Raw genomic sequence first — 25,700 nt, forward strand, 5'->3', positions numbered from 1 at the left:
CCCGAAACGTCAGCTTTCCTGCTCCTCTGATGCTGCTTGGCCTGCTGTGTTCGTCCAGCTCTACACCTTGTTATCTCAGATTCTCCAGCATCTGCGGTTCCTACTATCTCTAAGGTAATGTACAATCTGTTTTTAGACTTGTCATTTTTACAAACCAAAGTATAGAGAATATTGTATTTAAAGCTGGGAGAGGAACTTATTTCCATGGTGGTAACAGATCTGCTATAGGGTTAATTCCCCAAAATGGCAGAACCCATTTTATTAAAAGCAATGGCATCTGAAGTACAATTTAAATCAAATGTCCTATTATATATTATTAATATTAGATTGAACTTACATGTATTTATTTAACCTATGCTGCCTGAACACAATTTAACTTAGTATTTCAATTAGAAATATTTGAATAATGATCTATGTAATAAACATTCTTGGTCAACTCTTCAATGTTTATTATACTGTGTTCCGAGTAATAAATACTATTTATAATATCTTCTAAACTTCCACATATTGGTTACTTTGGAGCTGTGTAGTAACTTTGTTCGTTCAGTCATATCACTTCTGGTTCTGCATCTTTCTAGTATATGCCATCCGAGAGGCTGCTACAAACAACTTGACAAAACTGGTAGAGAAATTTGGAAAAGAGTGGGCAGAGTCCACTATTGTGCCTAAGGTCCTTGCCATGGCTAGTGATCCCAACTACCTTCATAGAATGACTACACTGTTCTGCATTAATGTGAGTATAATTCTGTACATGCTTGTATTAAACTTTACAAGCTGTAGTATTTCTACGAAATAAAAATGTAGTTTTTGTTCAGTTTTGAATGTAATCTGTTTGAGGAAAGTTCTGTGTGTGTCAGATTTTATTTTATCAACCATGTAGCATTTTTATATTGTCGGTTCTATTTTTGCATGTTTAGAGTGTGCATTAGTCAGCTAATCATGGTTATCCCATCCATCCAAGTGCGTCTCATTATGGTGTGCCAGCATTCTAACGCTGCCAGTGTCAAGTCACAGTGTGTAACCTGTATTCCTGGATCAGTTCCTCCCCATCAGCCAAAAGACAATTTCAAAGCTCAGTTATAATGGAATGTGTGTGTTAGATTTTCTCCAGTTGGAGACTTTGTATTAAGACAAGCCAAAAGGAAATTGTCAATCAACAGGTCAGAGAAACATTTCATCAGGCACTATTTCTAACTGTCTGTGAATATCTTATGTAAAGGTAGTTAATATTTTTGGAGCCAAATACAGGGGTAGGAGGGCTGAGTTAGCCTACTTTTTTTTAAGCTGCAATTATAGTTGCATAAAAATTAAATCTGAAAGGCATGCTTTAGTTTTAATGCTAAGTCATAGTTAATTAAACGACTGTCCTCTAGTCACCGTAAGATCATCAAGTTTCTTTATGTACTATCAGATTTTCTTGTTGCATTGCTAACCTATTTCTAATGCTGTTTACAAAGAAAAGTCATTTTGAAGATTGCATAAAAGCAGTTTCTGAATCCTATTGAATGAATGATGCGTTCATGTATATACATGCAGAGAGTGGTGAATGTATGAAATAGAGACAGAGTATTGATTATATTTGAAAATTTTAGAAACTGGAGGGGTCTAATGCTTTTATTTCCCCCCCAAACACACTCTGCCGATGATTATAGTGATTTGTGCCAGTCCTGTATCCCTATATATGGTTTGGACCATATTCTGACAGTGATTCATATATTGTCCAACTTCTGATTAGAAGCATTAGTATAACAAAATGATCAGTGATGTTAGGACCTTTTGAGTGAACAGTTTTTTTTCTGATGAATTTTCAGGTACTGTCTGAAGCCTGTGGCCAGGATATTACTGTAAAGCAGATGTTGCCAACTGTGTTACAAATGGCAGGTGATCAGGTGGCAAATGTTCGCTTCAATGTGGCTAAATCACTGCAGAAAATAGGACCGGTTTTAGACGCTAGGTAAGTTTTGTGGGAATCTTTGAAATTAAGACAGGGAGAACAGATCTGTGATGTCTTATTCTTGGAACTGTTCAGGTTCCTTAAACTGGAATAGAACTTGAGGCTTCAGAGTGAGTAGACCAGCTTGAAATTGTAGGCAGTTACTATAGTTCTACAGAAGCTTGAATGCTAGTAAGTAATTCTGCTGCCCATTCCCAACATTCTTCCATTTCACTTCTTACCTTCCTGCATCAGGCACCCCCCACACTAAAGTCAATTCTGCAGGGATCAGTGGGCCTGCAAATTGTTACATTATTCACGTGTGTGTGTGCCAACTAGCTGTTTTATTGCAGAGGCAGTTACATCTAAATTCAATCATGCCCTAATTATCATGCATACATTCTGATGCAATGACCACGAATTGCAGTGGTAAAGAGCAAGATCCTCATGGGTAACTTTAACTTTCAACAGTAGTGGTAAGTGTGTTGTCCTGGATTAGAATCAAGTTTATGCAATCTGCCATGGTATGTTCTCTCTGCAAAGGATGCTAAGCTCCTGCCTAGTTTCTTATGCCACTGCATTAAAATGAGCCCTTCAGATGCTTACCTTGTTGCTCTGCCCCCATTTCCTGTCCCCTCCCAAAGAGAAAGAGCCCAATGATGGCTGTCTCTACCAACCACTCCAGATCAAATAACCCATTCCAGATTAGTGAACAGTCTGTGTTGGTGGGACAAGGAGGGGCATGAGTACGTTTTAATCAAGTAAAGTATCAGTGTAATTTTGCTTTCAGTGGCATAAAATTTCATCTCTGAAATATGCTACTCTGGTTTCCAAAACCTTGTATGTTGCTATTAATTGCAGCACTTTACAAAGCGAAGTCAAACCAATATTGGAGAAACTGAGTCAGGACCAAGATATGGATGTAAAGTACTTTGCGCAGGAAGCTATAACTGGTAAGTTGCTGCTTTGGACATTTATTGGTGTCAGACTATATCATCTTTTAAATAGTTGAGACCTGCTTGCATCATGTGCTATTTACTTACGTATTGCCAGATCTCTAATGGTGAGAGCTTGTAAGCAGTCATTTGTTAATACTTCTATGGTAAAGTAGAATCCTTTCTACATACTTTGCAGCTGGTAGATGAGGCTAGGTATCAATAACCAGAGATGTTTGTACTAATTGAAACTGAACATTTGAAGTACCAGAAATAATTGCTCACATAGTTAAAGATTGAGGTGAAATAAATTTTATGGATTAGAAATTCTGAAAGTATCCAATAGGCTGTTCTTTAAAAAAAAATGCAATTTGCACTGGGAAACAGGAGAAAATTGTGAATGGAAGTACAAATGCTGTACTGATATTTGGAACGGTTCCCAATTAATGGATTGCTCAGAAAACTTGTTATACTGGAATTATCTTGGGCGAGCTATTAGCTTTGGTTCAGTGATAGCAGTCACCTCTGTGAGAGAAGGTTTATTCAAGAGCAACTCTAGAAACATATGAATACTTTATGACCCACTTTCAGATTGGGCATGAGACTGAGACCCCAACCTGACTTCTAGGTAGGAGTAAAAAATCTCATGGCACTAGTTTAAGAAGGCAGGGACGCTCTCTATTCTAGTTAACATTTATTGCTCAGCCAACAGCACTATGATATTTTATCAGATCAATTATTGCCCTTTGAGAACCTTACTGTGCTCATTACAGTTGTCATGTTTTCCTACATACAGACTTGATGGAAATTCCGAATTAGTTAATTGTATGTGAAATATTTTAGGATGTCCTGGAAATGTGAAAGGTGCTGTGGAAATAGAGGTTTCATTTAAACTTTATGGTCTTTTTTTCTTATCCTATCGCATTCCTTGAAAAAAGTGGGAGTCTTATGTTTGATTTTCCTCCTGTGACCTGTATCTGAGTATTTTAGAGTTTATAAGTACAAATAAGAGTTAGTCAAACCTGACAGATTTTAAAATAACAAGAAATGATAAATAAAGGTTCTAAACAACAAATTCAGTAATGCACGAGATCTGCTAACATCTAGGTAAATGATGGTTACTACCTCAGTTTGGATATTTTGTTGGAATTCTACCCAAAATGTTATCCCAATTTTCCTCCTTTTAAATTGTAGCTGATCTAGCGTGTATTTTGAGTTCTATTTTAAATTTACTTTGCTGGTGTTTGCGCATTTAATATTTAATCTGTAAAATAATATGTCTCTTTCCTTTTATCTAGTTCTTGCTTTGGCGTAGAAAGAAAGAGCAAAATTCAGAAATTCTCTCTCCATACTTGCAGTAAGATCCTCCTGTTGGTGCTGATGCCATTGAAAACCTGGTGTTCCACTGTTCCTTAAAAGAAAGCCTTGGAAAATGTAAATGTATCATTGTCAGAGTCACTGAATTTTGGCTGCATTGGGGACTCTAGTTTCTGCAATTTGCTGTCTAAATTTAGCTTAAGTGATTGTAATTGTGAGCTACATTTATTTATTTTCATTGGTTATAGTGTACCCAGTGACATCATGTATTGAAAGGTTTTAGTTGTTGACTACAAAAAATTTGGAAATGAGATTGTTTGAAGTTCTTACCTAAGTAACTCCTTAACTATCACCTGTGTACCAAAATTCAATTGTATTCAATAGTTGCCAGCATATTATCCACTCACGTGCATCCTAAAGGCAAATAGAAACTTGAATCATAAAACTGGAGTTGCTGGAAATGTACTGCAAGTCTGTTGCCTGAAAAAGAAAGGTAAATTAATGTTTTGGCTTGTAAGTCCTAATGAAGGATTTCACATAAAATGTTTATCAATTTTTATCCATGAACAATATGCTCTGTATTTCCCCCTGACTTTTCCTTTATCATTCGTCATTGCTGATTACCCAGACTTATCGTAAAGTTATCTTTTTAAGAATTGGAAGTGCTCTATTCAAAAGGAGAATAACTGTGGTTATATACATAAGAAATTGCTGTGATCTCAACAACGTCAGTGCTCCCCCTAGCTTTGTTAACTTCAATGACCGAACACTGGTGCCAACAGTTATTGTGAGTTAAGTAATTTTACTATGTTTCCCTGTTAGACTGTACTGCATTGTATTTTATTACTTATGTAGATTTTCCAACTCGAGGATGAGTAACAGAGCAGAACTACAAGAAATCATGTCATTCCAGTCGATGGGGCTAAGCTGAGCTTTGCAAGCTGTCAATACCGCAAATTGTGTAATTTTACAGTTTAAAGTTATGTTCAACGTTGGTCTTTGTGAACAATTTTAGATCATGATAGATGGAATTTAACTCTTGCCGGTTGATGTTTCTTTCTCCTCTTTGTACAATACACTATGTTGCTTGTCACCTTAATAAAGTGGAAAAAGGCAAACTTTGTTTTGTGTTGCAAACTTGAGCAAGCTGCAGGGGTGGATCTGTTTTTTCATTTTTTTATAGACTGAAAGCCATGAAAAGGGCATGGTATGTGGGTTTTTTGTAATTGTTTCCTGCTGTTGTTTTGCTTTTAAAATTGATATGCATTTTATTGCAATGCCATTTGCAAATCTTGTTTTTAAATTAGTCCAAGTATCCAATGACTAATTCAGAATCTGTCATTGAAGTGAAAGTAGCAAATTAAAAAAAAGTCAAACTGGAGAGACAAGTTAACTAGCAGACTACATCTTTTTGATGTCTTGTGAATCCTGCCTGAACTAGAGTAAAAAATTTAAGATGTGCCAATTTATTCTTTTTGCTGTTAAAAAAAAACCTTGTGTATTGTGTAACTTTAGATTAACAAAGCTTCAGTTCTGCATTTTCTGTGTAAATATTACATGCTCAGACTAGCACTACATGGGTTTTGTTCAGATTGAGCCCTCCATTGACCATATGCAGTGATTTACCTTCTATTGCTGTTTGCTTTGTGTGGTAGTCCAAAATGTACATATGCGACATTTGTTCAGAAAAAGATGGAGTGAACCAGATTTTATGATGGTTTTGTACCTTCAAGAAGCTGGCAGTCAAACTATTCATTACTCTGCTTTCTGTTCCTTAATTAATTTTATAACCATGTAGCTCCTCAATCCCATGGGGTTTATTTTCATGACTAAGTCTTTTGTGTGGTAATGTATCAAATGCCTTTTTGAAAGTGCATGCACACAGCAACCTGTATTATCCCACTCATCAAGCCTCTCTGTTAGTTTATTGAGTACTTAATCAAGATAGCCTAACACGACTCACCATTCTCATCAGTATTGAATTTCATTTGTTAGACTTTTATAAGTGCCATTTAATTTTGTCCTAGCATATGGGCTGTAAAAGTTACCCTGCCACCATCATTAGGTTGACTGTAATTCCTTGCCCCATTTTTTTTAAATCATTGCCCTGGCTTGCTAGTCATTCAATGGGAAAGTAGCCCAGTGCACCAGGCACAGCACATGTCCCAGGTAAATTGCAGAAAAAGCATGTATCAGACCTTTACTGCTCCTCAGATTAAACTGCCGGAGTGGAACAATGACAGCAACCTCTACCTGTAAATGCAGAAAATTAAGGAAACTCCTAAAGTAGTCTGTTAACGTCCTCCCAGGCAACCTTGGAGTGCTACAAGATGAAATGCTGGAAATGTTAGGTTGGTAACCCATCAGAATGTAAATCCTGCCTATGCTTTTCTCTTTCTGTTGCCAGCATTTTGTATCTGACTTCCAGTATGTGCTGATCTTTGTTTGTGAACCAGCAGATTGATTGCAGGAGTCAGCAATAGAGCCATCTGACAACAATTGCACATCACTGTGCTGTTCACCAGTGCCATCTTTGAGTTAACCCACAAGATGTAATCCCCATGAATGGACAGTGCATGGTCATATTGTATCACAAATCTACAGAATTGCCTAATTTATGTAAACTGAAGAGCCAGGTTGGTTTAGTAACATTTCATTCCAGATTGGGCGAAGGGGAAATTGTTTCCAGTAGCGCTGTTATTGGTGTCATAGATCTTTCTCAGGCACTGAGAATGACGTTGAATGAGCCAGCTAATATACAGGAAGGTTTTGTGGATGAACAGAAAATCAAAGTATCCATACCTATTGTGTAAATAGATTTGAGCACTGAGTTAGAACTATGGTAACTAGTGTGTGTTGCTAATGGATTGTTCACTGGGTTATTGGGTAGAAAGGGTTGAGGAGGTTCGGGTGGATACTCACCTTGCACAATATTCTGAGAGAATGATAGACATGTTCACCAGGTTGTTCTCCTAGCCAAGCTGTTCCAATGCAGCTACAGGACTGGGTCTATAATTACAAAAATTGCCTGGCTAATTCCTGTCCCATGAAAAGCAAGTTAAATCCAACCTAGTTGATTACTGCCCTATCAGTCTTCTAGTTTAATTTGGTTAAATGCAAGGTATTGTATTTTGTATAAAACACAAAAGGGCAGGACTTGTACAGTTAATGGTAGGACCCCAGGTAGTGCTGCCAAACACAGAGACCTAGGGGTCCAGGTACATATTTCTTTGAAAATTTTATCAAACGTAGATAGTGTCGTTAAGAAGGTGTTCAGCATGTTTGCCTTTGTTGCTCAGACCATATGAGTATAGGAGTTGGAAACATCATATTGAGGTTGTACAAGATGTTGGTAGGGCCACTTTTGGAGGGCTGTGCGCAGTTCTGGTCACCCTGCTATTGGAAGGATATTACTAAATTGGATAGAATTCAGAAAAGATTTACAAAGATGTTGCCGGGACTGGGGGGGTGGGTTTGAGTTATAAGGTGGGCTGGGACGCTTTTCACTGGAGCTTAAGAGGTTGAGGGGTGACCTTTTATAGATGTTTAGAAAATTGAGTGTCATGGATAAGATGAATAGCAGACGTCTTTTCCCTAGGATAGGAGAGTTCAAAACTAGGGGGCATATTTTTGAAGTGAGAGGAGAAAGATTTAAAAGGGACTTCAGGGGCAATTTTTTTATGCAGAGGGTGGCTTGTATGTTGAATGAACTGCCAGAGGAAGTGTTAGATGCAGGTACAGTTACAACATTTAAAAGACATTTGGACAGGTACATGAATAGGAAAGATTTCGAAGAAGATGGGCCAAATGCAGGCAACTGGGACTAGTTTCAGTTTGGGGGACTTGGTCAGCATGGACAAGTTGGACTGAAGAGTCTGTTTCCATGCCATATGCCTCTATGCCTGAATGAGAGTGCTATTAAGCCTGGATTGTCTCCAGTTCAGTTCTGACATTTTGGGAAGAGGGAAGGAAAGTGATTCAATCCATAGGTTCCCATTAATTACAAGCACAGCTGAACTTTGCACATTTGAACAATTATGATGTACGGACTGGGCTGTGTTTGATCTAGGCCCCTGAAAATGCGACACAGTTGCAACAAAAGAAATTGTTGCGTTGTCTAGTAAATCTTTTATCCTATTTTCCTTTCCTATCATTCCATCTATTCACCATGTTAACTTTTCCAGTATAATGCTTTAAGTTTAGTGATTTGTAAATGACTTCAAAGGAAAGTATTACATAAGCAGAGTGTTCACTGGTAATTGCATGGTTCCATTCACTACCCTTTAGGCAATTAGTCCATGCCCTCATGAACAAGATGTAAACAACATTCAAACTTCAGCTAAAATGTAACAAGTAAAATTTGTGCAAGTGTCTGTCAATTACTGTCTTCAAGGGAAAGTCAAAACTACTACTTTTAAATAACAGTGGATCCCCAGCAATAGTAGTTTGCCATTGACCAGATGTGTAACTGGATTAGCTACAGTAATGGTGTGGTTACAAAATCAAGTCAAAAATGCATATGCTGCAACAAGTGATTTAGTTGGTTATTTCTCTAAGTTTTTTCACTAACTACAATGCACAAATCAGGTGTGAGATGGAGTTCACTCTACTTGCATGGATGGGTAAAACCTCAAAAGTACTATGAAAGCTTGATACTATCCATGGTGAAACAAAAGTGGCTTCATTGGCAATCCCCGTCCACGACGTTAAACATGTGCTTCTTCTGCCACAGGTGCTTTAGGGCTGCAATGTGTAGCATCTATAAGAGGCACTGCAGTAACACACTAGAATTCTTTAGCAGTAAACCCCAAACTTGTAACCTCTACCATTGAGAAGGGTAAAGGCAGAGGATGTATGGGAATATTACCTGCATGATCCTCATGTGCTGCCATCTGTCACTCTCTTCATCTTTGCCAGGTCAAAGCCTGGGTCTATAAAAGTACAAACAATGGTAAACGATTAACTTCACTGCATGGACTGCAGCAGTTCAATAGGTGGCAATTAGGGATGGACATACACCGTACTTGTCGGCAATGCACACATCCTGTGAATAAACATTTTTAAAATTTAAAGGATCAATATTAAATTGATAGTTGGCAGCACAGACATAGAGAAATTCTACTGGGACACCAATGGCAAGTGATAGATGTTAAACACAATAGACTAATGCAAGTTTCAGTGGAATCACTGATTTAACTCCTGAAACCACAATGCAAAAAAAAAATTAGGTAAAGCCATGAACCTCGCAAAAAAATAGTCTCCCTCCCCCACCCATTTATACTTTTTGACATTTTGGAGAGCTAAATTAATATACCTGTCAATAGCCACCCAAATTTATCTGAAATCATTATGTTGCTGATTGTGCATTAGTGCCGTGTCAACTGCAGGAATGTGGTGATATAGTGGTAATGTTACTGGACAAGTGATGCAGAGGTCCAAGATGTGTTCACGTTTCATAAAGAACTTTAATTGGACCCACAGCAATGTATTTGACTCTTAATTCCCTTTGAAATGGCCTGGAAATCCACTCAGTTCAACGGCAATTAGGGATGGGCACGAAATGCTCGCCTCCCAGCAATGCCCATATCCCATGAAAGCCTGTTTTTTGAAACACATATAAGTCAGCCAATCTTAAAGGAACCTTGTTAAAAGCAATGTAATGTTCTGGAATGTTGGATTAACTTTGGTCCAGTATGCCACTGCATTGACATCGTAGATGAGATTAGAAATTGGAGCAGGAGTTGCACTTTGGGGCTCTTCTAACTGTGCTCAATTCAATCTGGTCATAGCTGTTTTTGTGCCTCAACACCACTTTCCCGCCTGTTCAATCTCTCCCTTGGTTCCCTGTCCGCCCAGAAATCTATTTCACCCTTGAATATACTCAACAGTAGAACATGGAGAGCAGTCTGAGGGTAGAGAATTTCTCCTTCCCTCAGGCCTAAATGATTGCCCTCTTGTGACTCTCTGCCCATGTTCTAAATTCGGCAGGCAGGGAACAAAACCTTTCTTGGATCAAGCCCCTTGTGAATCTTATCTTTTGGTGAAATCACCTCCCATTCTTCTAAATATCTTCATGACAAAATGAGCAAGTCCCCAATTTTAAAAACATGCGCATTCGGTTTTTCAAAGAAATGATCAAATGTATTTCCAATCAAAACAATTGCCTGATACAGTGGGCCATCTTGTCAGTTTAACAACCCAAATTGTTCCCACTAGATTACTGATACAGACAACCTTAGCACTTTGGCATCACTCACTGGGGTAGTATCCTGGAAATCGCAATATTCCCAGAGTCATCGCAAATGTGGAAAAAAAAATCCAAAGTCCTCATTATGTATGACCGACAACTTGGGTTAAAAAAAAATCACCTACTTAGTATTTGACAAGAAATAATTTTATTGTGACCAAATTGTTTTAATGAATGGCAATTAGAAAATTGCGTTTTACGGGTATAAATCAGCAATTCAAGCTCTACCCCTTCTTCAATTGCACCTTCCCAAACACATGCACAAAGACAGACAGGGCATGGATATTAAAGGTTAAAACAAAATCTCAGGGAAACAGCTTGGTAGCCAGTCAGGATCACAGGTTTTGATGAATTGTTTCCCTTTCAGTTATTTGATGTTGATGTTTGCACACTGATGCTGTCTTTCATTTACTGGTCAAGAAATCTCAAAATGATTTTTCCCTTTATTCATCTTTCTCTGCAAATTGAACAGAAGCCAATTAGCTGTTACTGGAGACTTTCTGATTCCTCCACACAGGAAACGCACACAGGCATTTCTGATGTTTTCTCTTTGCAGGCTAGGTGTTTCTGCTCTACGGTCCATACACAAACCATGATCACCTCGTTGGGGGTCAAGCAAAATGTCATTGAGCTATCATCCCCTAGTTAAAAACCCATCAGTTCTTCTGTCTGCTTTTGCCCTCAGTGTTCTGGAGAAATGCTACAGCATATACAATTAATTATGTGTTCTGGTTAAAATGGTGTTTAAAACTGCATCTGTCCCCTCTCTGCACGGTCTCCTTTGTGTAAAGCAGTACTTTTTATTCAGTCCAAAAGTTAAGGAAATAAAAAAGAAATGTTTTTTACAATTTGAATAATTCTCTTTTTGCTACAATAAAACAAAGCAATGTGGATGCTGGAGACCTGAAACAAAAGCATAAATTGCTGCAGAAACTTAGGAGGTCTGGCAGCATCTGTGGAAGAAAGAATGAAGGCTTCGAGTCCTATGGCGACTCTTCAGAACTGATGAACTGACTATCTCAGAAAAACACTTTTTGCTCTCCCTTACTTTGTCTTTGTTCCTTTTCCTTCTTTTCTCCTTACTTTATTCTTTCCCTCTGTTCACCCCACCTCCCGACCCCCGCACTGCCACCAACTTTGAGCATATCCAGTACATACTGTCAAGATGATCAGTTAACCAGTTGTTGCAATTTTTTGTTCTAGTAAGTATGGTTTACCAAGTGCAATAGAACAGCAAAAATTGAGAATAGCTATGCACTTTGAGAAGTTATCCTGGTAGTGAGCATAGGCTTTTCTAAACTAGACCATTAAACAATGAAATCAAAATCATGTTGAATCTTGAATGTAAATGCTGTTAGGTTAAGCTGTTACAGGGTATGGTGTTCCACAGTGATAACTATTGAAGTACTATAAATTTAATGTTCTGAGAAAAAGTTTGTTTTCCATCCATAAAGACTATTGCCTCTAATTAACCTGTCATCATAAATTGCCCAACGCTGAAGTAAAATGACTTTTGATGATCAGTTGGCAATATCACAGTGAACAACTTTTTAAAAATGCTTGGATCGAGGAATGGCAGTAGAACTGTAAGTTTGCACTACAGAGACACCCAATAATTAACCAAAATAAGTTCTTATTCTGCACAAGAGAAATATACACGGTGTACTTTATCACAAAAATATGGAACAAATCAGTCAGTGAACATCAGATGCCTGCTACTCTCACCAGCAATGTCAAGAAATGTGAAATGGTTTATCTCCAAGCTTATGCTATATTTAAAGCCTAATCCTTATGGAGCACATCAGTGTTGACATTAAGTGATTATTTTTATTTATATTTAATGTTTATAGAATGAGATTTTCCAACATTTTTCAGTGCCTTATTTATTCTACTTTAAAATATAGGGCTTATACAAGAAGAGAAATTGTTTTGAAATCAAATTTCTTCCCTACTCAAATTGTATTGAGACAGTACTGACAGACAGACTTAAAGCATGTTGCCTGAGTGATAAACAACCTTTGTGTTTGGCAGCATCTTTTATGCAGACATCAGGTTTGCTGCTGTGAATGGCAAATGAAATGGTGCTTAATTTCAATGTCTAACATAGTGATGGAGTCATTTAGTGCTAGATTCAACCTGACAGTTGTACATTGCCATGTGGTGCTCACTGATACTTGAACTTGTATTGATCTTAATATGGAACACAAATTTAGGTGTTTGCACAAATGGCTGCATTTCACTATCTCAGCATCATTGGGTCAGAGACATGGGAAGTGTAGCAGCAGCTCCTCATTTATTCTCACCTAATAATTCTAATAACACCCCATCTATTCAAGAAACTAGCATTTAGCTTATGCTGTGTACTTTATTTTTGTTGTTTGTGACCTTTGAGCTAATTATCCCTACAACCCTTTCTCCATAGGAAAGAATATTCATGCTGTCTGCTCCATGGTGCGTCCCAGTTGCATTGTAACTTTTTGAAACAAATTCTATAAAGAAGTGTTTCACATGGGGAGTTGTCATCTTGCTAAGTCTCCTGCAGGATCTGGTTGTGCCATAGGTATATTTGGAGGAGTTCTTTGAATAGCTAGAATTCAGTGGTTTCTGAAAAGTTTTCTCTGACTTCTTGAAATGTTGGAGTTGGACTGTTTACAGTCTTGCCTTGATGTTCATGGCTACATTTTATTAAAGGCTAAGACGAGTTGGAAGTATTTCCACGAACATACATAATAGCTAATTTGCCCTTAAAATAAACTTAGTTAAAATCTTTCATGCAGTTCCTAACTTATTATTTCTAAATCTTTCTTACAATAAAACTGCCAAGAGACAGCCTGCTAGCACTAAGCAGTGGTGTACGGTGAGCTGTATTGCAAGGGCTTAACCATTAGTTGATTTTAATTAGTAATTAGTATTTTGCAAATATGGGCTTTTGTGGTATTGTCTGTACCTCTGAGACAGGAGGCCTGGGTTCAAGTCCCACAAGTCACTGAATGTGTAATAATACCTCTGAACAAGTTGATCAGAAATCTGTGCAAATACTTGGTCTAATCTATTCATCCATTAACCTTTAGTATAAAGATAAGCTCATATTGAGAATCAGTGTTTACTTTGTGTTCATTTAGGTTTTAAAATGTATATGTACTTTTAGTCATGGGATAGGCACTGGTAAAATATCATAAATTATACCAAAGTTGCAGCACAGCCATTTGACTCATCTAATCTGCGCCTGTGTTTATGCTTTTTAGGAGTTTTCTCCCGCTCATCTAACCTGACCTACATAATCATCTGATGATCACTTGTTCATCACATATCTGAAATGTTAACTGTGTTTCTGTCTCCACAGATACTGCCAAACCCAATGATTTTTTTCCAGCAAATTCTGTTCTTGTAGAAAAACTTCTATATCTATCTTCCTGATCTGTGTAGCTCTCCCTTAAATGCATTGTGCTATTCTTCTCAAGTTCTTTGGTAGCAAGCTGCACTTTCTAACCGTACTCTCATTAAAGACATTTTCTCTTGAATTCTTTGAGGATTAACAATTTCATATTTATATCAGTTAGAAATTAACTCAAGGAGTCACTTAGCCTTGGCCAGTGTGAGGGTGAGCTGGATTTTTATTTTAGCTCTGTTTCTTTCAGACCAAGTTGGCATTTACTTAAAACAAAGTATTTAAAATGCTACTAATAAATTTGGAAATTGATGGGAAAGATATTCGCAGATTGGGGCAAATGGAGACCCCCACCAGTGCCCAACCTGACAGGCAGATCACATACTGGTTTCCCATTCGGGAAACTGGCCTCCCTCTTGCCTGCTGGGATAACAATTAATTGGGGCACTGGAGAGCTGAGGCCCTTAAGTAGTTGTTAATTGACCACTCAATGACCTTAATTGCTGGTGAGTCTAGAAAGTCCCTAATGGACCTTCTCAGCCTGCATTTAATTTGTCAGATGACGAGAAGGCAGCTAGTCTACTGATTATCTTAGTTCCTGTCCATTTCTTTGCCCAGAGAAGTTCAGCTCTGAGTCTCAGCTTGGTTTTGGCAGTAGCCATTCTGCATATAAATTGGAAAGTGGTGAGTTCAAGCCGCACTCCAGCATTTAATCTAGTCTGACAGTGCGGTACTAACTCAGTCCTGACATGCAGGAGGTGCTGTCTTTCAGCTGGCACTGTTGCACTGGTATGCGTTTGATTTTCAGATGCTTGTAAAAGAAGTCCATTTTCAACCAACTCACATGGAACATATTTTGTTTCTGGCACATGTTAACTACCATATTTGGCTGTAAGATGATCATAAGTACATTTCAAAAATAGATCATTAGCTAGAAAATGCTTTGAAATGTAGAAGCTAACACATAAATTGAATTATGTTCCTTTGGCAAAATTGTTATAAAAAACAGGCTAGGTTTAAGGAATTGGACAGGATTAAAACCTGGATAAGCATTTTAAAGTGAAAAATAGATTGTATATGCATGCTAGTTTTTAAATGTTTTAGAATAATTGGTAACACTTTTACAAATATATTTTTGGATTTTGTTAAAAAAATCATGTTCTCTGCAGCATTCCGCTGTAGAAATTTACAATCCTTTTATCTTAATTTTGAATTGCCTCTTCTGTAACTTGTCTAGACTATAATTCCAGAATAGTCTAGGAGACCAATCAAGATACTGATTGTCGTATGTGATGTTAAAATAGTTATGGATGAGGATGAGAGTGACTTAATAATAGATTCCATGACAAATATACACAAAGACTGCAGAATTAGGGTAATGACAACAAATCAGTAAATCTCATAGAGTATTAAAGTATGTTATTGAAATGCCACAGAATAGGGGTGTAATGTTAATGTCACAGGAGTTGGAATCCTGACTAATGCTCTGAGGTAGCAGGAACTGCAGATGCTGGAGAATCTGAGATAACAAGGTGTAGAGCTGGATGAACACAGCAGGCCAAGCAGCATCAGAGGAGTAGGAAGGCTGATGTTTCGGGCCTAGACCCTTCTTCGGAAATTTCTGAAGAAGGATCTAGGCCCGAAACGTCAGCCTTCCTACTCCTCTGATGCTGCTTGGCCTGCTGTGTTCATCCAGCTCTACACCTTGTTATCTCTAATGCTCTGAGGTTATGGGTTCTAATCTTGCCATGACATGAATTTGGAATATAAATATAGTCATTGATGACGGTGGCCTTGTTGATTATTGTAAAACACCCATCTGCTTCATTCATGCCCTTTAGGCAGGAAAATCTGCCATCCTTACCAAGTCTGACCTATATAGTCCAGAGTCACAGCAATGTAGATGACTCTTAACTACTCTTTGAAATGCCTGAGCAAGCCACTTGAGCCATTAGGGACAGCAACAGTAAGTTGGGGTAAGTCATGATGAAAGTGTACTACAACACACTCTGATCAAAAGACATTTGTCCATTTCTGGTGACTAAGAAGCAAGGGAGGCATTCACACTCTGGAGGCTGTGCATCATGCGTCTGATCTCTTGTGTAAAAGGTTGGTGTTTGAGGGGAAGACCTGAAATCTGATCTTTTGGAGGTAGGTGAAATTGTTAAGGATAAAGACAATGCAAATCTGAAATATTACTTTAAATTCTGAGAATAAAACATGGGGCATTCGGCTCATTGGAATATGGTTAAATTAAAATGAATACAGAGAAAAATTTCTTCACAGATCATGACACTGATATATGGGCTTCATTAATTATACAGGTTGGATTAATTTAGGAGGCTATTAGGTGCTTCAGTGGATAATCTTTTGGATGGATGAATAAAATGGCTTGATTGACTCTCCTTGACAGTAATGATATTATGATCATTCTTGAACCTGCGTTTTGACTAGTTTGTGCCTTCTTATCCACTGCAGTTCAACTTCAAGTTCTAGGATTAACTTTTTTATTTTCAATTTGAGCTTAACACTTCAGCTGCTTCTGCAAGATCCCCTCAGTTTTCGTCAGAGGTTAACTTTGATGTACAAAGGTATGTATTGTCAACACCATGTTTGGTTTTTAGTTAGAATTGCTGACACTCTTGGGTTTCTTATGGAGATTTTAAGCACATACACTTCCCATTCACTTTGATTAAACCCCATCATTCTACCCACTCCTTTCAAAATGACCTTTTTTTGACCATGACCAATATCTTCCTAACTAATTAATGAAAGGTTCAAAGAAAATGGAAACAATGCACAATTTCTTTAAAATTCACCCTATAATTTTCCTCCTGTTTTGATGCAGAGGTGTCTGCGTCATTAACCTTTCACTTATGAAGCGGTAATTTCAGAGCACGACTGTCTTCATTACTTCATCAAAGACCTTCACTCCCATCATGAGGTCAGAAGTGGAGAGGTTCATTGATGATCACAATGATTGCACAGTGTTCAGCACCATTTCCAGCTCCTCAGATATCAAGAGCTACCTGTTCAGATGCTGCAAGACCTAATTGAACATTCAGGCTGAGGCTAAGATGTCGTAAGCAATAGTCACACCATAAATGGCCAGGCAAAGACCATCTGCAATGAGAGAATCTAAATATTGGTCCTTGATGGTTAATGGTTTAATCATTGAAACCTGACTATCAACACCTTGAGGGTTACTATTGATGAGAACTGAAGCTGACTCGCCAAATAAATAATGTGGATACAGGAACAGGTCAGAAACTAGAAATTCTGCACTGTAAGTCACATCCTGACTCCTACATGCCTGGATGGGTGCAGATCCAACATCATTCAAGATGCCTACACCATCCACGCCAAAGCAGCCTGGTTGATTGGCACCCCATCCACCACCTTCAACATTCATGCCCCTCACCACTAACATACAGGGGCAGCAGTGCATACAGTCTACAAGAGGCATTGGCATAACTCACCAAAGCCCCTTCCAACCTCTACTAGCTTGAAGGATAAGGGCAGCAGATGCATTGGGAGCATCACAACTTAAGTTCCACTCCGTACCACACACCAGCCTAATTTGGAACTGCACCGCTGTTCTTTCACCGTTGCTGGGTCAAAATTCTTCTTCTTAATCTTTTTAGATGTCTTCTTAATCACTCTGTGTGACCCTACATCCTATGGACAGCAGTAAATCAAGAAGGTAGCTCAACACCACTTTCTGCAAAGCAGTTAGAAAGGGACAATAAAAACCAGTCTGTAAGACCATAAGATGTAAAAAAAAGGAATAGGAGTAGGCCATTCAGCCCCTCGAGCTTGCTCCACCGTTCAATAGGATCATGGCTGATCTGACATTCCTCCTGTCCACTTTACTGCCCTTTCCCCATAACCCTTGATTCAACTACTGATTCAAGGATCTATCTATTGTAGCCTTAAATATACACAAGGACGCTGCCCCTACAGCTCTCAGTGGCAAGGAGGTCCAAAGACTCATAACCCTCTGAGAGAAGAAATGCCTCCACATCTCAGTCTTAAATTGGCATCCTCTTTATTCTGAGACCATGCCCTCTGGTCCTAGACTCTCCCATAAAGAGAGATATCCTTTCAGCATTTATCCTGTCAAGCCCCTTAAGGATCCTACACGTTTCGATGAGATCACCTCCCATTCCTCTAAACTCCACTGAGTCCCAACCTGTTTAACCTTTGCTCATAGGACAATCCCTCCATACCAGCGCTCATCCTCGTGAATCTTCTATCAACTGCCTCCAATGAAATAATACCTTTCCTTAAATAAGGGGTCCAAACCTGCTCACAGTATTCCATATGTGGTCCCACCAGCACCTTATACAGTTGTAGTAATACTTCCCTACCATTATACTCCAACCCCCTTGAAATAAGGGTCAACATTCCATTAGCGTTCCCGATTACCTGCTGCACCTGTGTGCCAGCTTTCTGTGCTTCATGTATAAATACCCCTAAGTGTCTTTGTGTTGCAACTTTCAACAGTTTTTCTCCATTTAAATAGTACTCTGTGGTTTTGTTCTCCCTTCCAAATGAACAACCTTGCATTTTTGTTTGCATTATACTCCATTTGCCAACTCTTTGCCCACTTATTTAACCTATCTATCTAAACTGTCTGTGTGCCTCTCGCCACTTGTCTTCCACCTATTTTTGTGTCATTTGGCTACAGTACATTTGCTTCCTTTTCTTCAAGTCACCAATATACATTGTAACCAGTTGCCTAGACACAACAATTGCCACATCCCAGGAACAAAGTAGGAAAAAAGTTCCAGGTCAGCCCTATTAACTATATCCCAACTCGAACTAAATCTCATTGAAGCATGACTCCTGTGCTAACCGAACAGCAATGACTCCTGTCAAAACTTTGATTATAAAATTTTTGTTCTCAAATCCCTCTCTGTCCCCTTCCGTTCCTGTTTCTATTACCTCCTCCAGCCCTATAATCCTCCAGGATCACTGTTCCCCTCCAACTCTGGCTTCTTGCTCATCACTCATTATTTTACACAATTGGTGACCGTGCTCTCTGCTGTTTAGACCTTTAGCACTTCAGTTCCCACCTTAACCCTAACTGCTTCTTGACCCTTCTCTGTGCTTTTTAAAGATACTTCTTTTTGTTAAAAATATTCACATGACCTGTTATGAATTCTTCTTGTGCGGCTTATAGTTCAATTTTATTTGGTGGTTTTCCTGTGAAGCATCTTGTTGTTGTTGCAAGTTGTTGTTCTTCTGGAGGATTGATGACTGTAAGAATAAAAAAGGTTTCCAAAATTTCAGGATCACTTTGCCACCAGGCATCACATTAAAGTGATGATAACATTTTGAAAATGTTTTGAAGTTTCAAAGCAATCCTGAGGGTGTAAATCTTTAATAGTTTGGAATTTTTTACCATGGCAAATTTCAACTGTTCTAATGCAAGCCAGCATTGTTAGATTCATGCTAATATTGACCACCAACTGTAAAGTCTGATGATATAGAACTCTCATTCATTAAATAAATATTGTTTTAAAATTAATAATCTAACTTTGATTGAAGTGAAGCCATAGAACCACCAGACTAGAAGCAAATATAGCCTATTCTGCCCACCAAGTCTGCTCTGCCATTCAATGAGATCATGGCTGATCTGATAATCTTCAAACAAAAACAAAAATTGCTGGAAAATCTCAGCAGGTCTGGCAGCATCTATGGAGAGAAATCAGAATTAACGTGACCCTTTGAAAGGTCACTGGACCTAAAACATTAACTCTGATTTCTCCCAGACCTGCTGAGATTTTCCAGCACTTTCTGTTTTTTCTCAGAATTCCAGTATCCACAGTTCTTTCAGTTTTTTTGTCTGATACTCAACTCCACTTTCCAGCCTTTTCCCCATAAGCCCGATTCCCTCACTGATTAAAAATATCTCTCTCTCAACCTTGAATATACTTAAACGACCCAGCCTCAACAGCCCTCAGTGGAAAAAGAATTCCACAGATTCACTAGCCTCTGAGAGAAGAAATTGCTGCTCATCTCTGTCTTAAATGTAGAGCCCCTTATTCTGAGATATATTCCCCCCCCCCCCCCCCGATCTTAGACTGTCCTACAAGGGGAAGCAATCTCTTTGCATCTAGCCTGTCAAGTCCTCTAAGAATCTTGTATGTTTCAATAATGTCATCTCTCATTCCTCTAAATTCTAATGAGTATAGACCCAACCTACTCGATCTCTCCTCATAAGATAGTGGTACTTCTGGTACTAGCCAAGTGAACTTACTTTGGACTGCCTCCAATGCTAGAAAATGTCAGAGGCTAATACTTGTTTTCCTCTTGAATGTATAATAAAAAACTGAAATCCTTTGCCACATAGGAAGTATTCTCTGCTTTAATCCATCATTCCACCTGTCAACCACTACTTCTTTCCAACACAAATTCAAACCTATCTCCTTGACAGTTCTTTTGGTCACCTCTCTTAATGTCTGCATTGGCTTGATGTTAACTTTTTTTCTGGTTATACATGTCCAGAGTCGAAATAGCTGTGACCAATTTCAATCTGCCCACTTCCACAGTCTACGGTCATCAAGGAGGGTCCTAAAGGTAGCGGCCCAGATGGCCAGAGTCTTGTTGGAGGAGTATAGACTGGAGTAGCTTGTCAGGATAATGCAGGATCCCTGACATTGCTGAACCCATGAGTATTTCCTGGGAAATTGAATTTTCCAAAGAGCAATTCCCTGTGTCTGGGAGAATTCAGAGAATTTGAAAGATTCTGCCTCACTTAAGGTAATAGCTAGCCAGGAAAAGTTACAGGATTAAAAGCTTTCCCTGAGACCATAAAGCATAGGAACAGAAGCAGACCATCCAGCCCATTGAAACTGCTGTGCCATTCAATGAGATCATTGGCTGATCTGATAATCCTCAGGTCCACTATCTGCCTTTTTCATTAACCCTTGATTCCCTTACGATTAAAAACTTATCTCAGCCTTGGATATACTTAATGTCCCAACCATGACAGCCCTCTGGGTTCAAGAATTCCACAGATTCACCACCCTCTTAACTGCTTAACTGCCTCTCACTAGGGCAAGGTCAATGAAAAATATTGCATTTATTAATCACAAATCTATTAACATTACATCTCCAAAAGACTTTTTATTCCATTGTTCATGTTGATAAATAAGAGACGTTGTAAATGTTGGCCTTGCAATTTGTTATCTTTTAATTGAGTTCTTGGCAGAAGTACAAGATGTATTTTGTAGGTTAGGTCATTCCAAGTTGAAATTAGTTTTGGTTCCCACTAGTTTCTTGCTCTACTATGGTCACGTTGACATCTATTCTCAAAACTGTCACTTAAAACCCGTTAAACCCAAGGGAAGCAATTCAGGGAATAGAGTGTGGGCTGGGAATAGTGTGAAAGACTGTGAGCTTGCTGTAAAGCAGCCTTTCACTCTGGCTACCATTGCTCCTTGCATTGCAGGCCTATCTCTCCCATCAATAGATCAGAGAGATACAGCAAGGAATCTGAAGGGTATTGAATGCCAATGTCTGTGGAGAGGATTGCTTTTGGCTGGTGCACATTGATTGTGCCCTGAAAGGCTGTTGTGTGATGACCGATGTGGAGTTCCTCTCAGCCTGCAGAGAGCATAAGTCTCAGGTTCCCACTCTGATTTCCATCTCAACATCTCGTCTACCAGCAGTGAGTGGTGGGATAGGACACTGCGTATTAATCAAGATGGATGTGCAGTAAATAAGGTCATTAACAAGAAATAATCCTCCTTAATAAACAGCTTGCTGTTTCCTAGTAAGAAAGGACACCCGGAACTCGGCTAAAGGATACAGTACGTTGCTATCAGCATGAGATAGGCCTCGCCTGACTTCTCATGTGATTCTGCCACATCTCTCGCTGCAGCCAACGCCATTCAGGCTTCTATATGATTTCGCCCTCACTTTCAATTCCAGATTTATTGATCGAATTTACATTTCAACCCTTACCTGGTGGTTTTTGGACCCACATTCCCAACACTTTAGCATGGTTCACTGGATTATGAATCCAGTGACATTATCACTGCATCGCTAATCTCCAGGACACTGCTGTGAGTAAACTTATGGGTCAACTTATCCGGGCAATATCATGTTGGATGATATTTCAAACACTTTTGTTTATTAATTGTGAAACAACAACAGCACAGGAAAATAAACCGATGACTGACAATGAAGAATCATCCAATCGGATGTATGAGGGTCTGTTCATTTTTGATTGGCATAGCAAGGTGATGCATCATGAAAACAGCTGTGGAGGTGGGTCATTTGGAAGGATTGTGATTTGTGATGAAAGCTCCAGGGATATTCCCAACCGGAGTTGGCAACTCCAGGAGACTGAGAACAAATTTGCTCTTGGAATCAATAACCACAATTTGACAACTCGCCAGTGGAAAGTGCACTACATTATTTCTTTATCATGAGGAGTGATGTCAAATTAACTCAGCGTATGGTGAGCTGTAACAGTAATTGTGCTCATTTCTTTAACAATTAGAAAGAAAATACACTCCTGCAAGCAACATCTTCCCAACGCTGAACCATAAAACAGACAACAGCCTCCTGCCACTCTCTGCCAGAAGAGCCCATCTCCTTGATCAAGAGCTCAATAATCAGGGGGCATAAATTTAAGGAGAAGGGCAGAAAGTTTAGAGAGGATGTGAGGAAAATCATTTTCACCCAGAGGGTGGTAGTAATCTGGGATTTACTGCCTGTAAGGGTGGTACAGACAGAAAACCTTCATCACATTTAATGGGTATTTAGAAAAGTTTTTGCAATGCCACGTCATAAAAGGCTATGGGCTAAGTAGGTGATTGTTTTTGACCTGGACAAACTGGATGGACTGAAAGGCCTTTTTCTGTGCTGTATACCTCTACGACTCTATGTTTTCACGTTCAGCCTTCATGATCAAAGCAGTCAGCCCATCTTTTGGAAAATTGGAAAAGTGCATATGAATGAATGAATGATTTTATTGTTACGTGTATTTTACAGTGAGAATAACCGTGAAATACAGTGAAAAGCTTTTCCACTGTCACCATGATCTGGCACTATTTTGAATAGTTTTAAGAATAAGGAAAAAGATAGAAGGTTGTAGCTTGAAGACAGCCCATCCATCCTGAGCCAGCTCATCATCATCAATACATATCCAGGGCAGCACAGTGGCTCAGTGGTTAGCACTGCTGCCTCACAGTGCCAGGGATCCAGGTTCGATTCCTCCACCTTGGGTGACTGTCTGTGTGGAGTTTGCACATTCTCCCTGCGTCTGTGTGGGTTTCCTCCAGGTGCTCTGGTTTCCTCCCACAGTCTAGAGATGTGCAGGTCAGGTGGATTGAGTGTTCTAAATTGCCCATAGTGTCCAGGGATGTGCAGTATATGCAGATTAACTATGGGAAAGGGGGTGGATCTGGGTGGGATGCTCTTTGTAGGGTCAGTGTGGACTTGATGGGCCAAATGGCCTGCTTCTGCACTGTAGGGATTCTATGACATATAGGGGAAATATTGAGGTTACCATCTCCTGTTGATAAAACCAGTTTCATTGTTACATTTTTTGGGTCACACTGTCATTATGACTACTTACTGGGGTATTCAGGTAACCGCCTTAACATAAGGAACACAGAATCCATCTTCAGGAGAGATTAATAAAGATTGACCCCAAGCAAATGTCACTGTGATATTTGTAACATCAGAAGAGAGTAGAAAGAAAGAAAAAATTTTACACAATGTAAATAGTACAAATAATTATGATTAAAGATTTTCTTTTTGGAGACAAGCCCCTGCAATATTTCAGCAGGTCACACTGACGTCCTTAAACGATTATACATGAGCTGGACTCCTGCAAACATCTTCCCAACATTGAACCCTACAGTAAACAATGATCTCCTCCTCCTTTCTGCCAGAACAACACGTCCCTGTTTAATGCAATGTTTGCTGAAAGGTTAGTTGATGGGTAAGGATTATTAGTATATTATTATAAGTTCCAAGGTTGTGCATCATGTGGTGGGAAGAAAGACTTAAAAAAATTAAATCGTAGATGAAAAATCATGAGTTGTCTGAATAGTATTTAATCCAATTTGTCTGACTATTGTGAAACAGTGAGCCAGGAGTCCTGCAGCAATTGGATGATCTCTCACTGAATTCTGATTTAATTTTATTTAATTTCCAACGATATAGGAAATTGTGAGCTTGCAGGTTCTTTGCTCAATTGTACAAGTGACATTATGTTTTAGGTCACATTCTAATTAATCTAAAATGTTCCTTCTGTAACTTTCTTTACTCCTTTCCCCTTCCCAGGGTTCCAATTCATGCTGTGATTTAATCACAATGGCTTGCTCTTAAATAGCAGCTTTCGTGTAGAAAAATATTGAAGTAATTCACATAGCCAGCAGAAAATGTGCATCATTTCAAATATTAAGAATTTGCTAAAAGCTTAGTCAAGGTTGTGCTTACTGAAGACAGAGGTAAAAGAAGCTTTATTTGTTCTTAGGATTGTGGTCCTCTCTAGCAAGACCAGCATTTATTGTCTATCCTTAATTGCCCAGAGGGCATGTAAGAAGTCAACCGCATTTATATAGTTCTGGACTCACATGTAGGCCTGACCAGGTAAGGATGGCAGATTTCCTTCACTACACATTAGTGAACCAGATGGGTGTTTATGACAATCAGCGGTGATTACATGGTCACCATTAGGACCAGTTCTCTATTCCAGATTGTTTTTTTTTATTGAATTCAAAGTTCATCAACTACATAGATGGGATTTGAACCCATGTCACCAGAACATAAGCCTTAAACACTGGATTGCTAGTCCAGTAGCATTACCACGACTCCACTGCCTCCTCCAAATTTCTGCATTATAAAAAGTCAGTGGATTAATAGTAATGGAATAGGTAAATGTGATAACTGGGGAGAAATTTTTCGCATTTCCCATCCTACTGTTATTGCTCCTGAGTTTCTCGGTGAATTTTGCCTTTCCAGGTGTTCATATACTAATGGAGCTATGGAGTGCGGGAATTGGATTGGGCATGTCAAGTTATGGTGCTCCAGCCATTGTAAGAGTGGAGCTGGCTCGAGGACCAGCTTAACCTTGTTTGATGACAAGTCTTCCATATTTACAGGCACAAGATACTCCTTTGTGCATGGGCCTTGACACTGAGCATTGGCGTGATGTTTGGGGAGGGACTTGAGGCATCACATCCAACTGTGTCGAGCCTCCAAATGTGTTCACTTTCCAGCACAAAGATATAGCAACCATAACTTTAACTCTTATCCGTCCTTCCAAGGCTAGTGAGGCTAAGCCATTTGTAGAAACTCAAGGCTCAGTGAGATCCCACTAGCCAGATGACTACTTGATAAAGTAATGAAGGTCTACAGTCATGGAATTGTATTATAGCATGAGTTAGCACATAGGGGAAAAGAGAGGGTAAATAGAGACAATGTTGATGGTAAAGAAGACTTATAATAATGGATTTGAACTACCTTGCAGCAGAGAACTAACGTAGTGGATTAATTGAAAGTGATCTCAGCCAGCAGTTAGATCAATTTGATCCAAATCCATGAAGGATAGGCCTCTCAATGCTTTTGTGGCAACTGAGACAAGAAGCAGAAAAGTGATGAAATACTGTGGCTCCCTATTTCATACTCTGACCATTAGCACTGAGTTAACATTTTCAGATCAAGTCAAGTAGCATCAGCTACAAATGAAAGTTTCCCCAAAGCCTACATCTGAAAAGCTTCCCAACTGCACCAATATGCAAATGAGACCAAGCCATCAATATCTGTTCTCTGACAGAGCTTTCAATATTTCAACTCTTTTTTTTCAAAGAACCAGCATTATACTACCTTCTCAGGGCTACTGTGCAACTCTAA

At 39.0% G+C, this 25,700-nt stretch overlaps 1 protein-coding gene across 1 annotated transcript in view; it reads left to right on the plus strand.

Moving 5' to 3' along the window:
* LOC109912895 (serine/threonine-protein phosphatase 2A 65 kDa regulatory subunit A alpha isoform) overlaps nucleotides 1-5,303 on the plus strand; it is a 45,995-nt gene extending 40,692 nt beyond the window's left edge. Inside the window, exons 12-15 of the mRNA XM_020512339.2 lie at nucleotides 579-733; nucleotides 1,812-1,954; nucleotides 2,795-2,886; nucleotides 4,167-5,303. Of these exons, the coding sequence (XP_020367928.1) occupies nucleotides 579-733; nucleotides 1,812-1,954; nucleotides 2,795-2,886; nucleotides 4,167-4,183 (407 nt within the window). The 3' untranslated portion in view covers nucleotides 4,184-5,303. The remainder of the gene's footprint in view (nucleotides 1-578; nucleotides 734-1,811; nucleotides 1,955-2,794; nucleotides 2,887-4,166) is intronic.
* The last annotated feature ends 20,397 nt before the right edge of the window (nucleotides 5,304-25,700 follow it).

This window comes from Rhincodon typus, chromosome 32 (assembly GCF_021869965.1).
Source record: "Rhincodon typus isolate 14 chromosome 32, sRhiTyp1.1, whole genome shotgun sequence".
Classification (NCBI taxonomy): Eukaryota; Metazoa; Chordata; class Chondrichthyes; order Orectolobiformes; family Rhincodontidae; genus Rhincodon; species Rhincodon typus.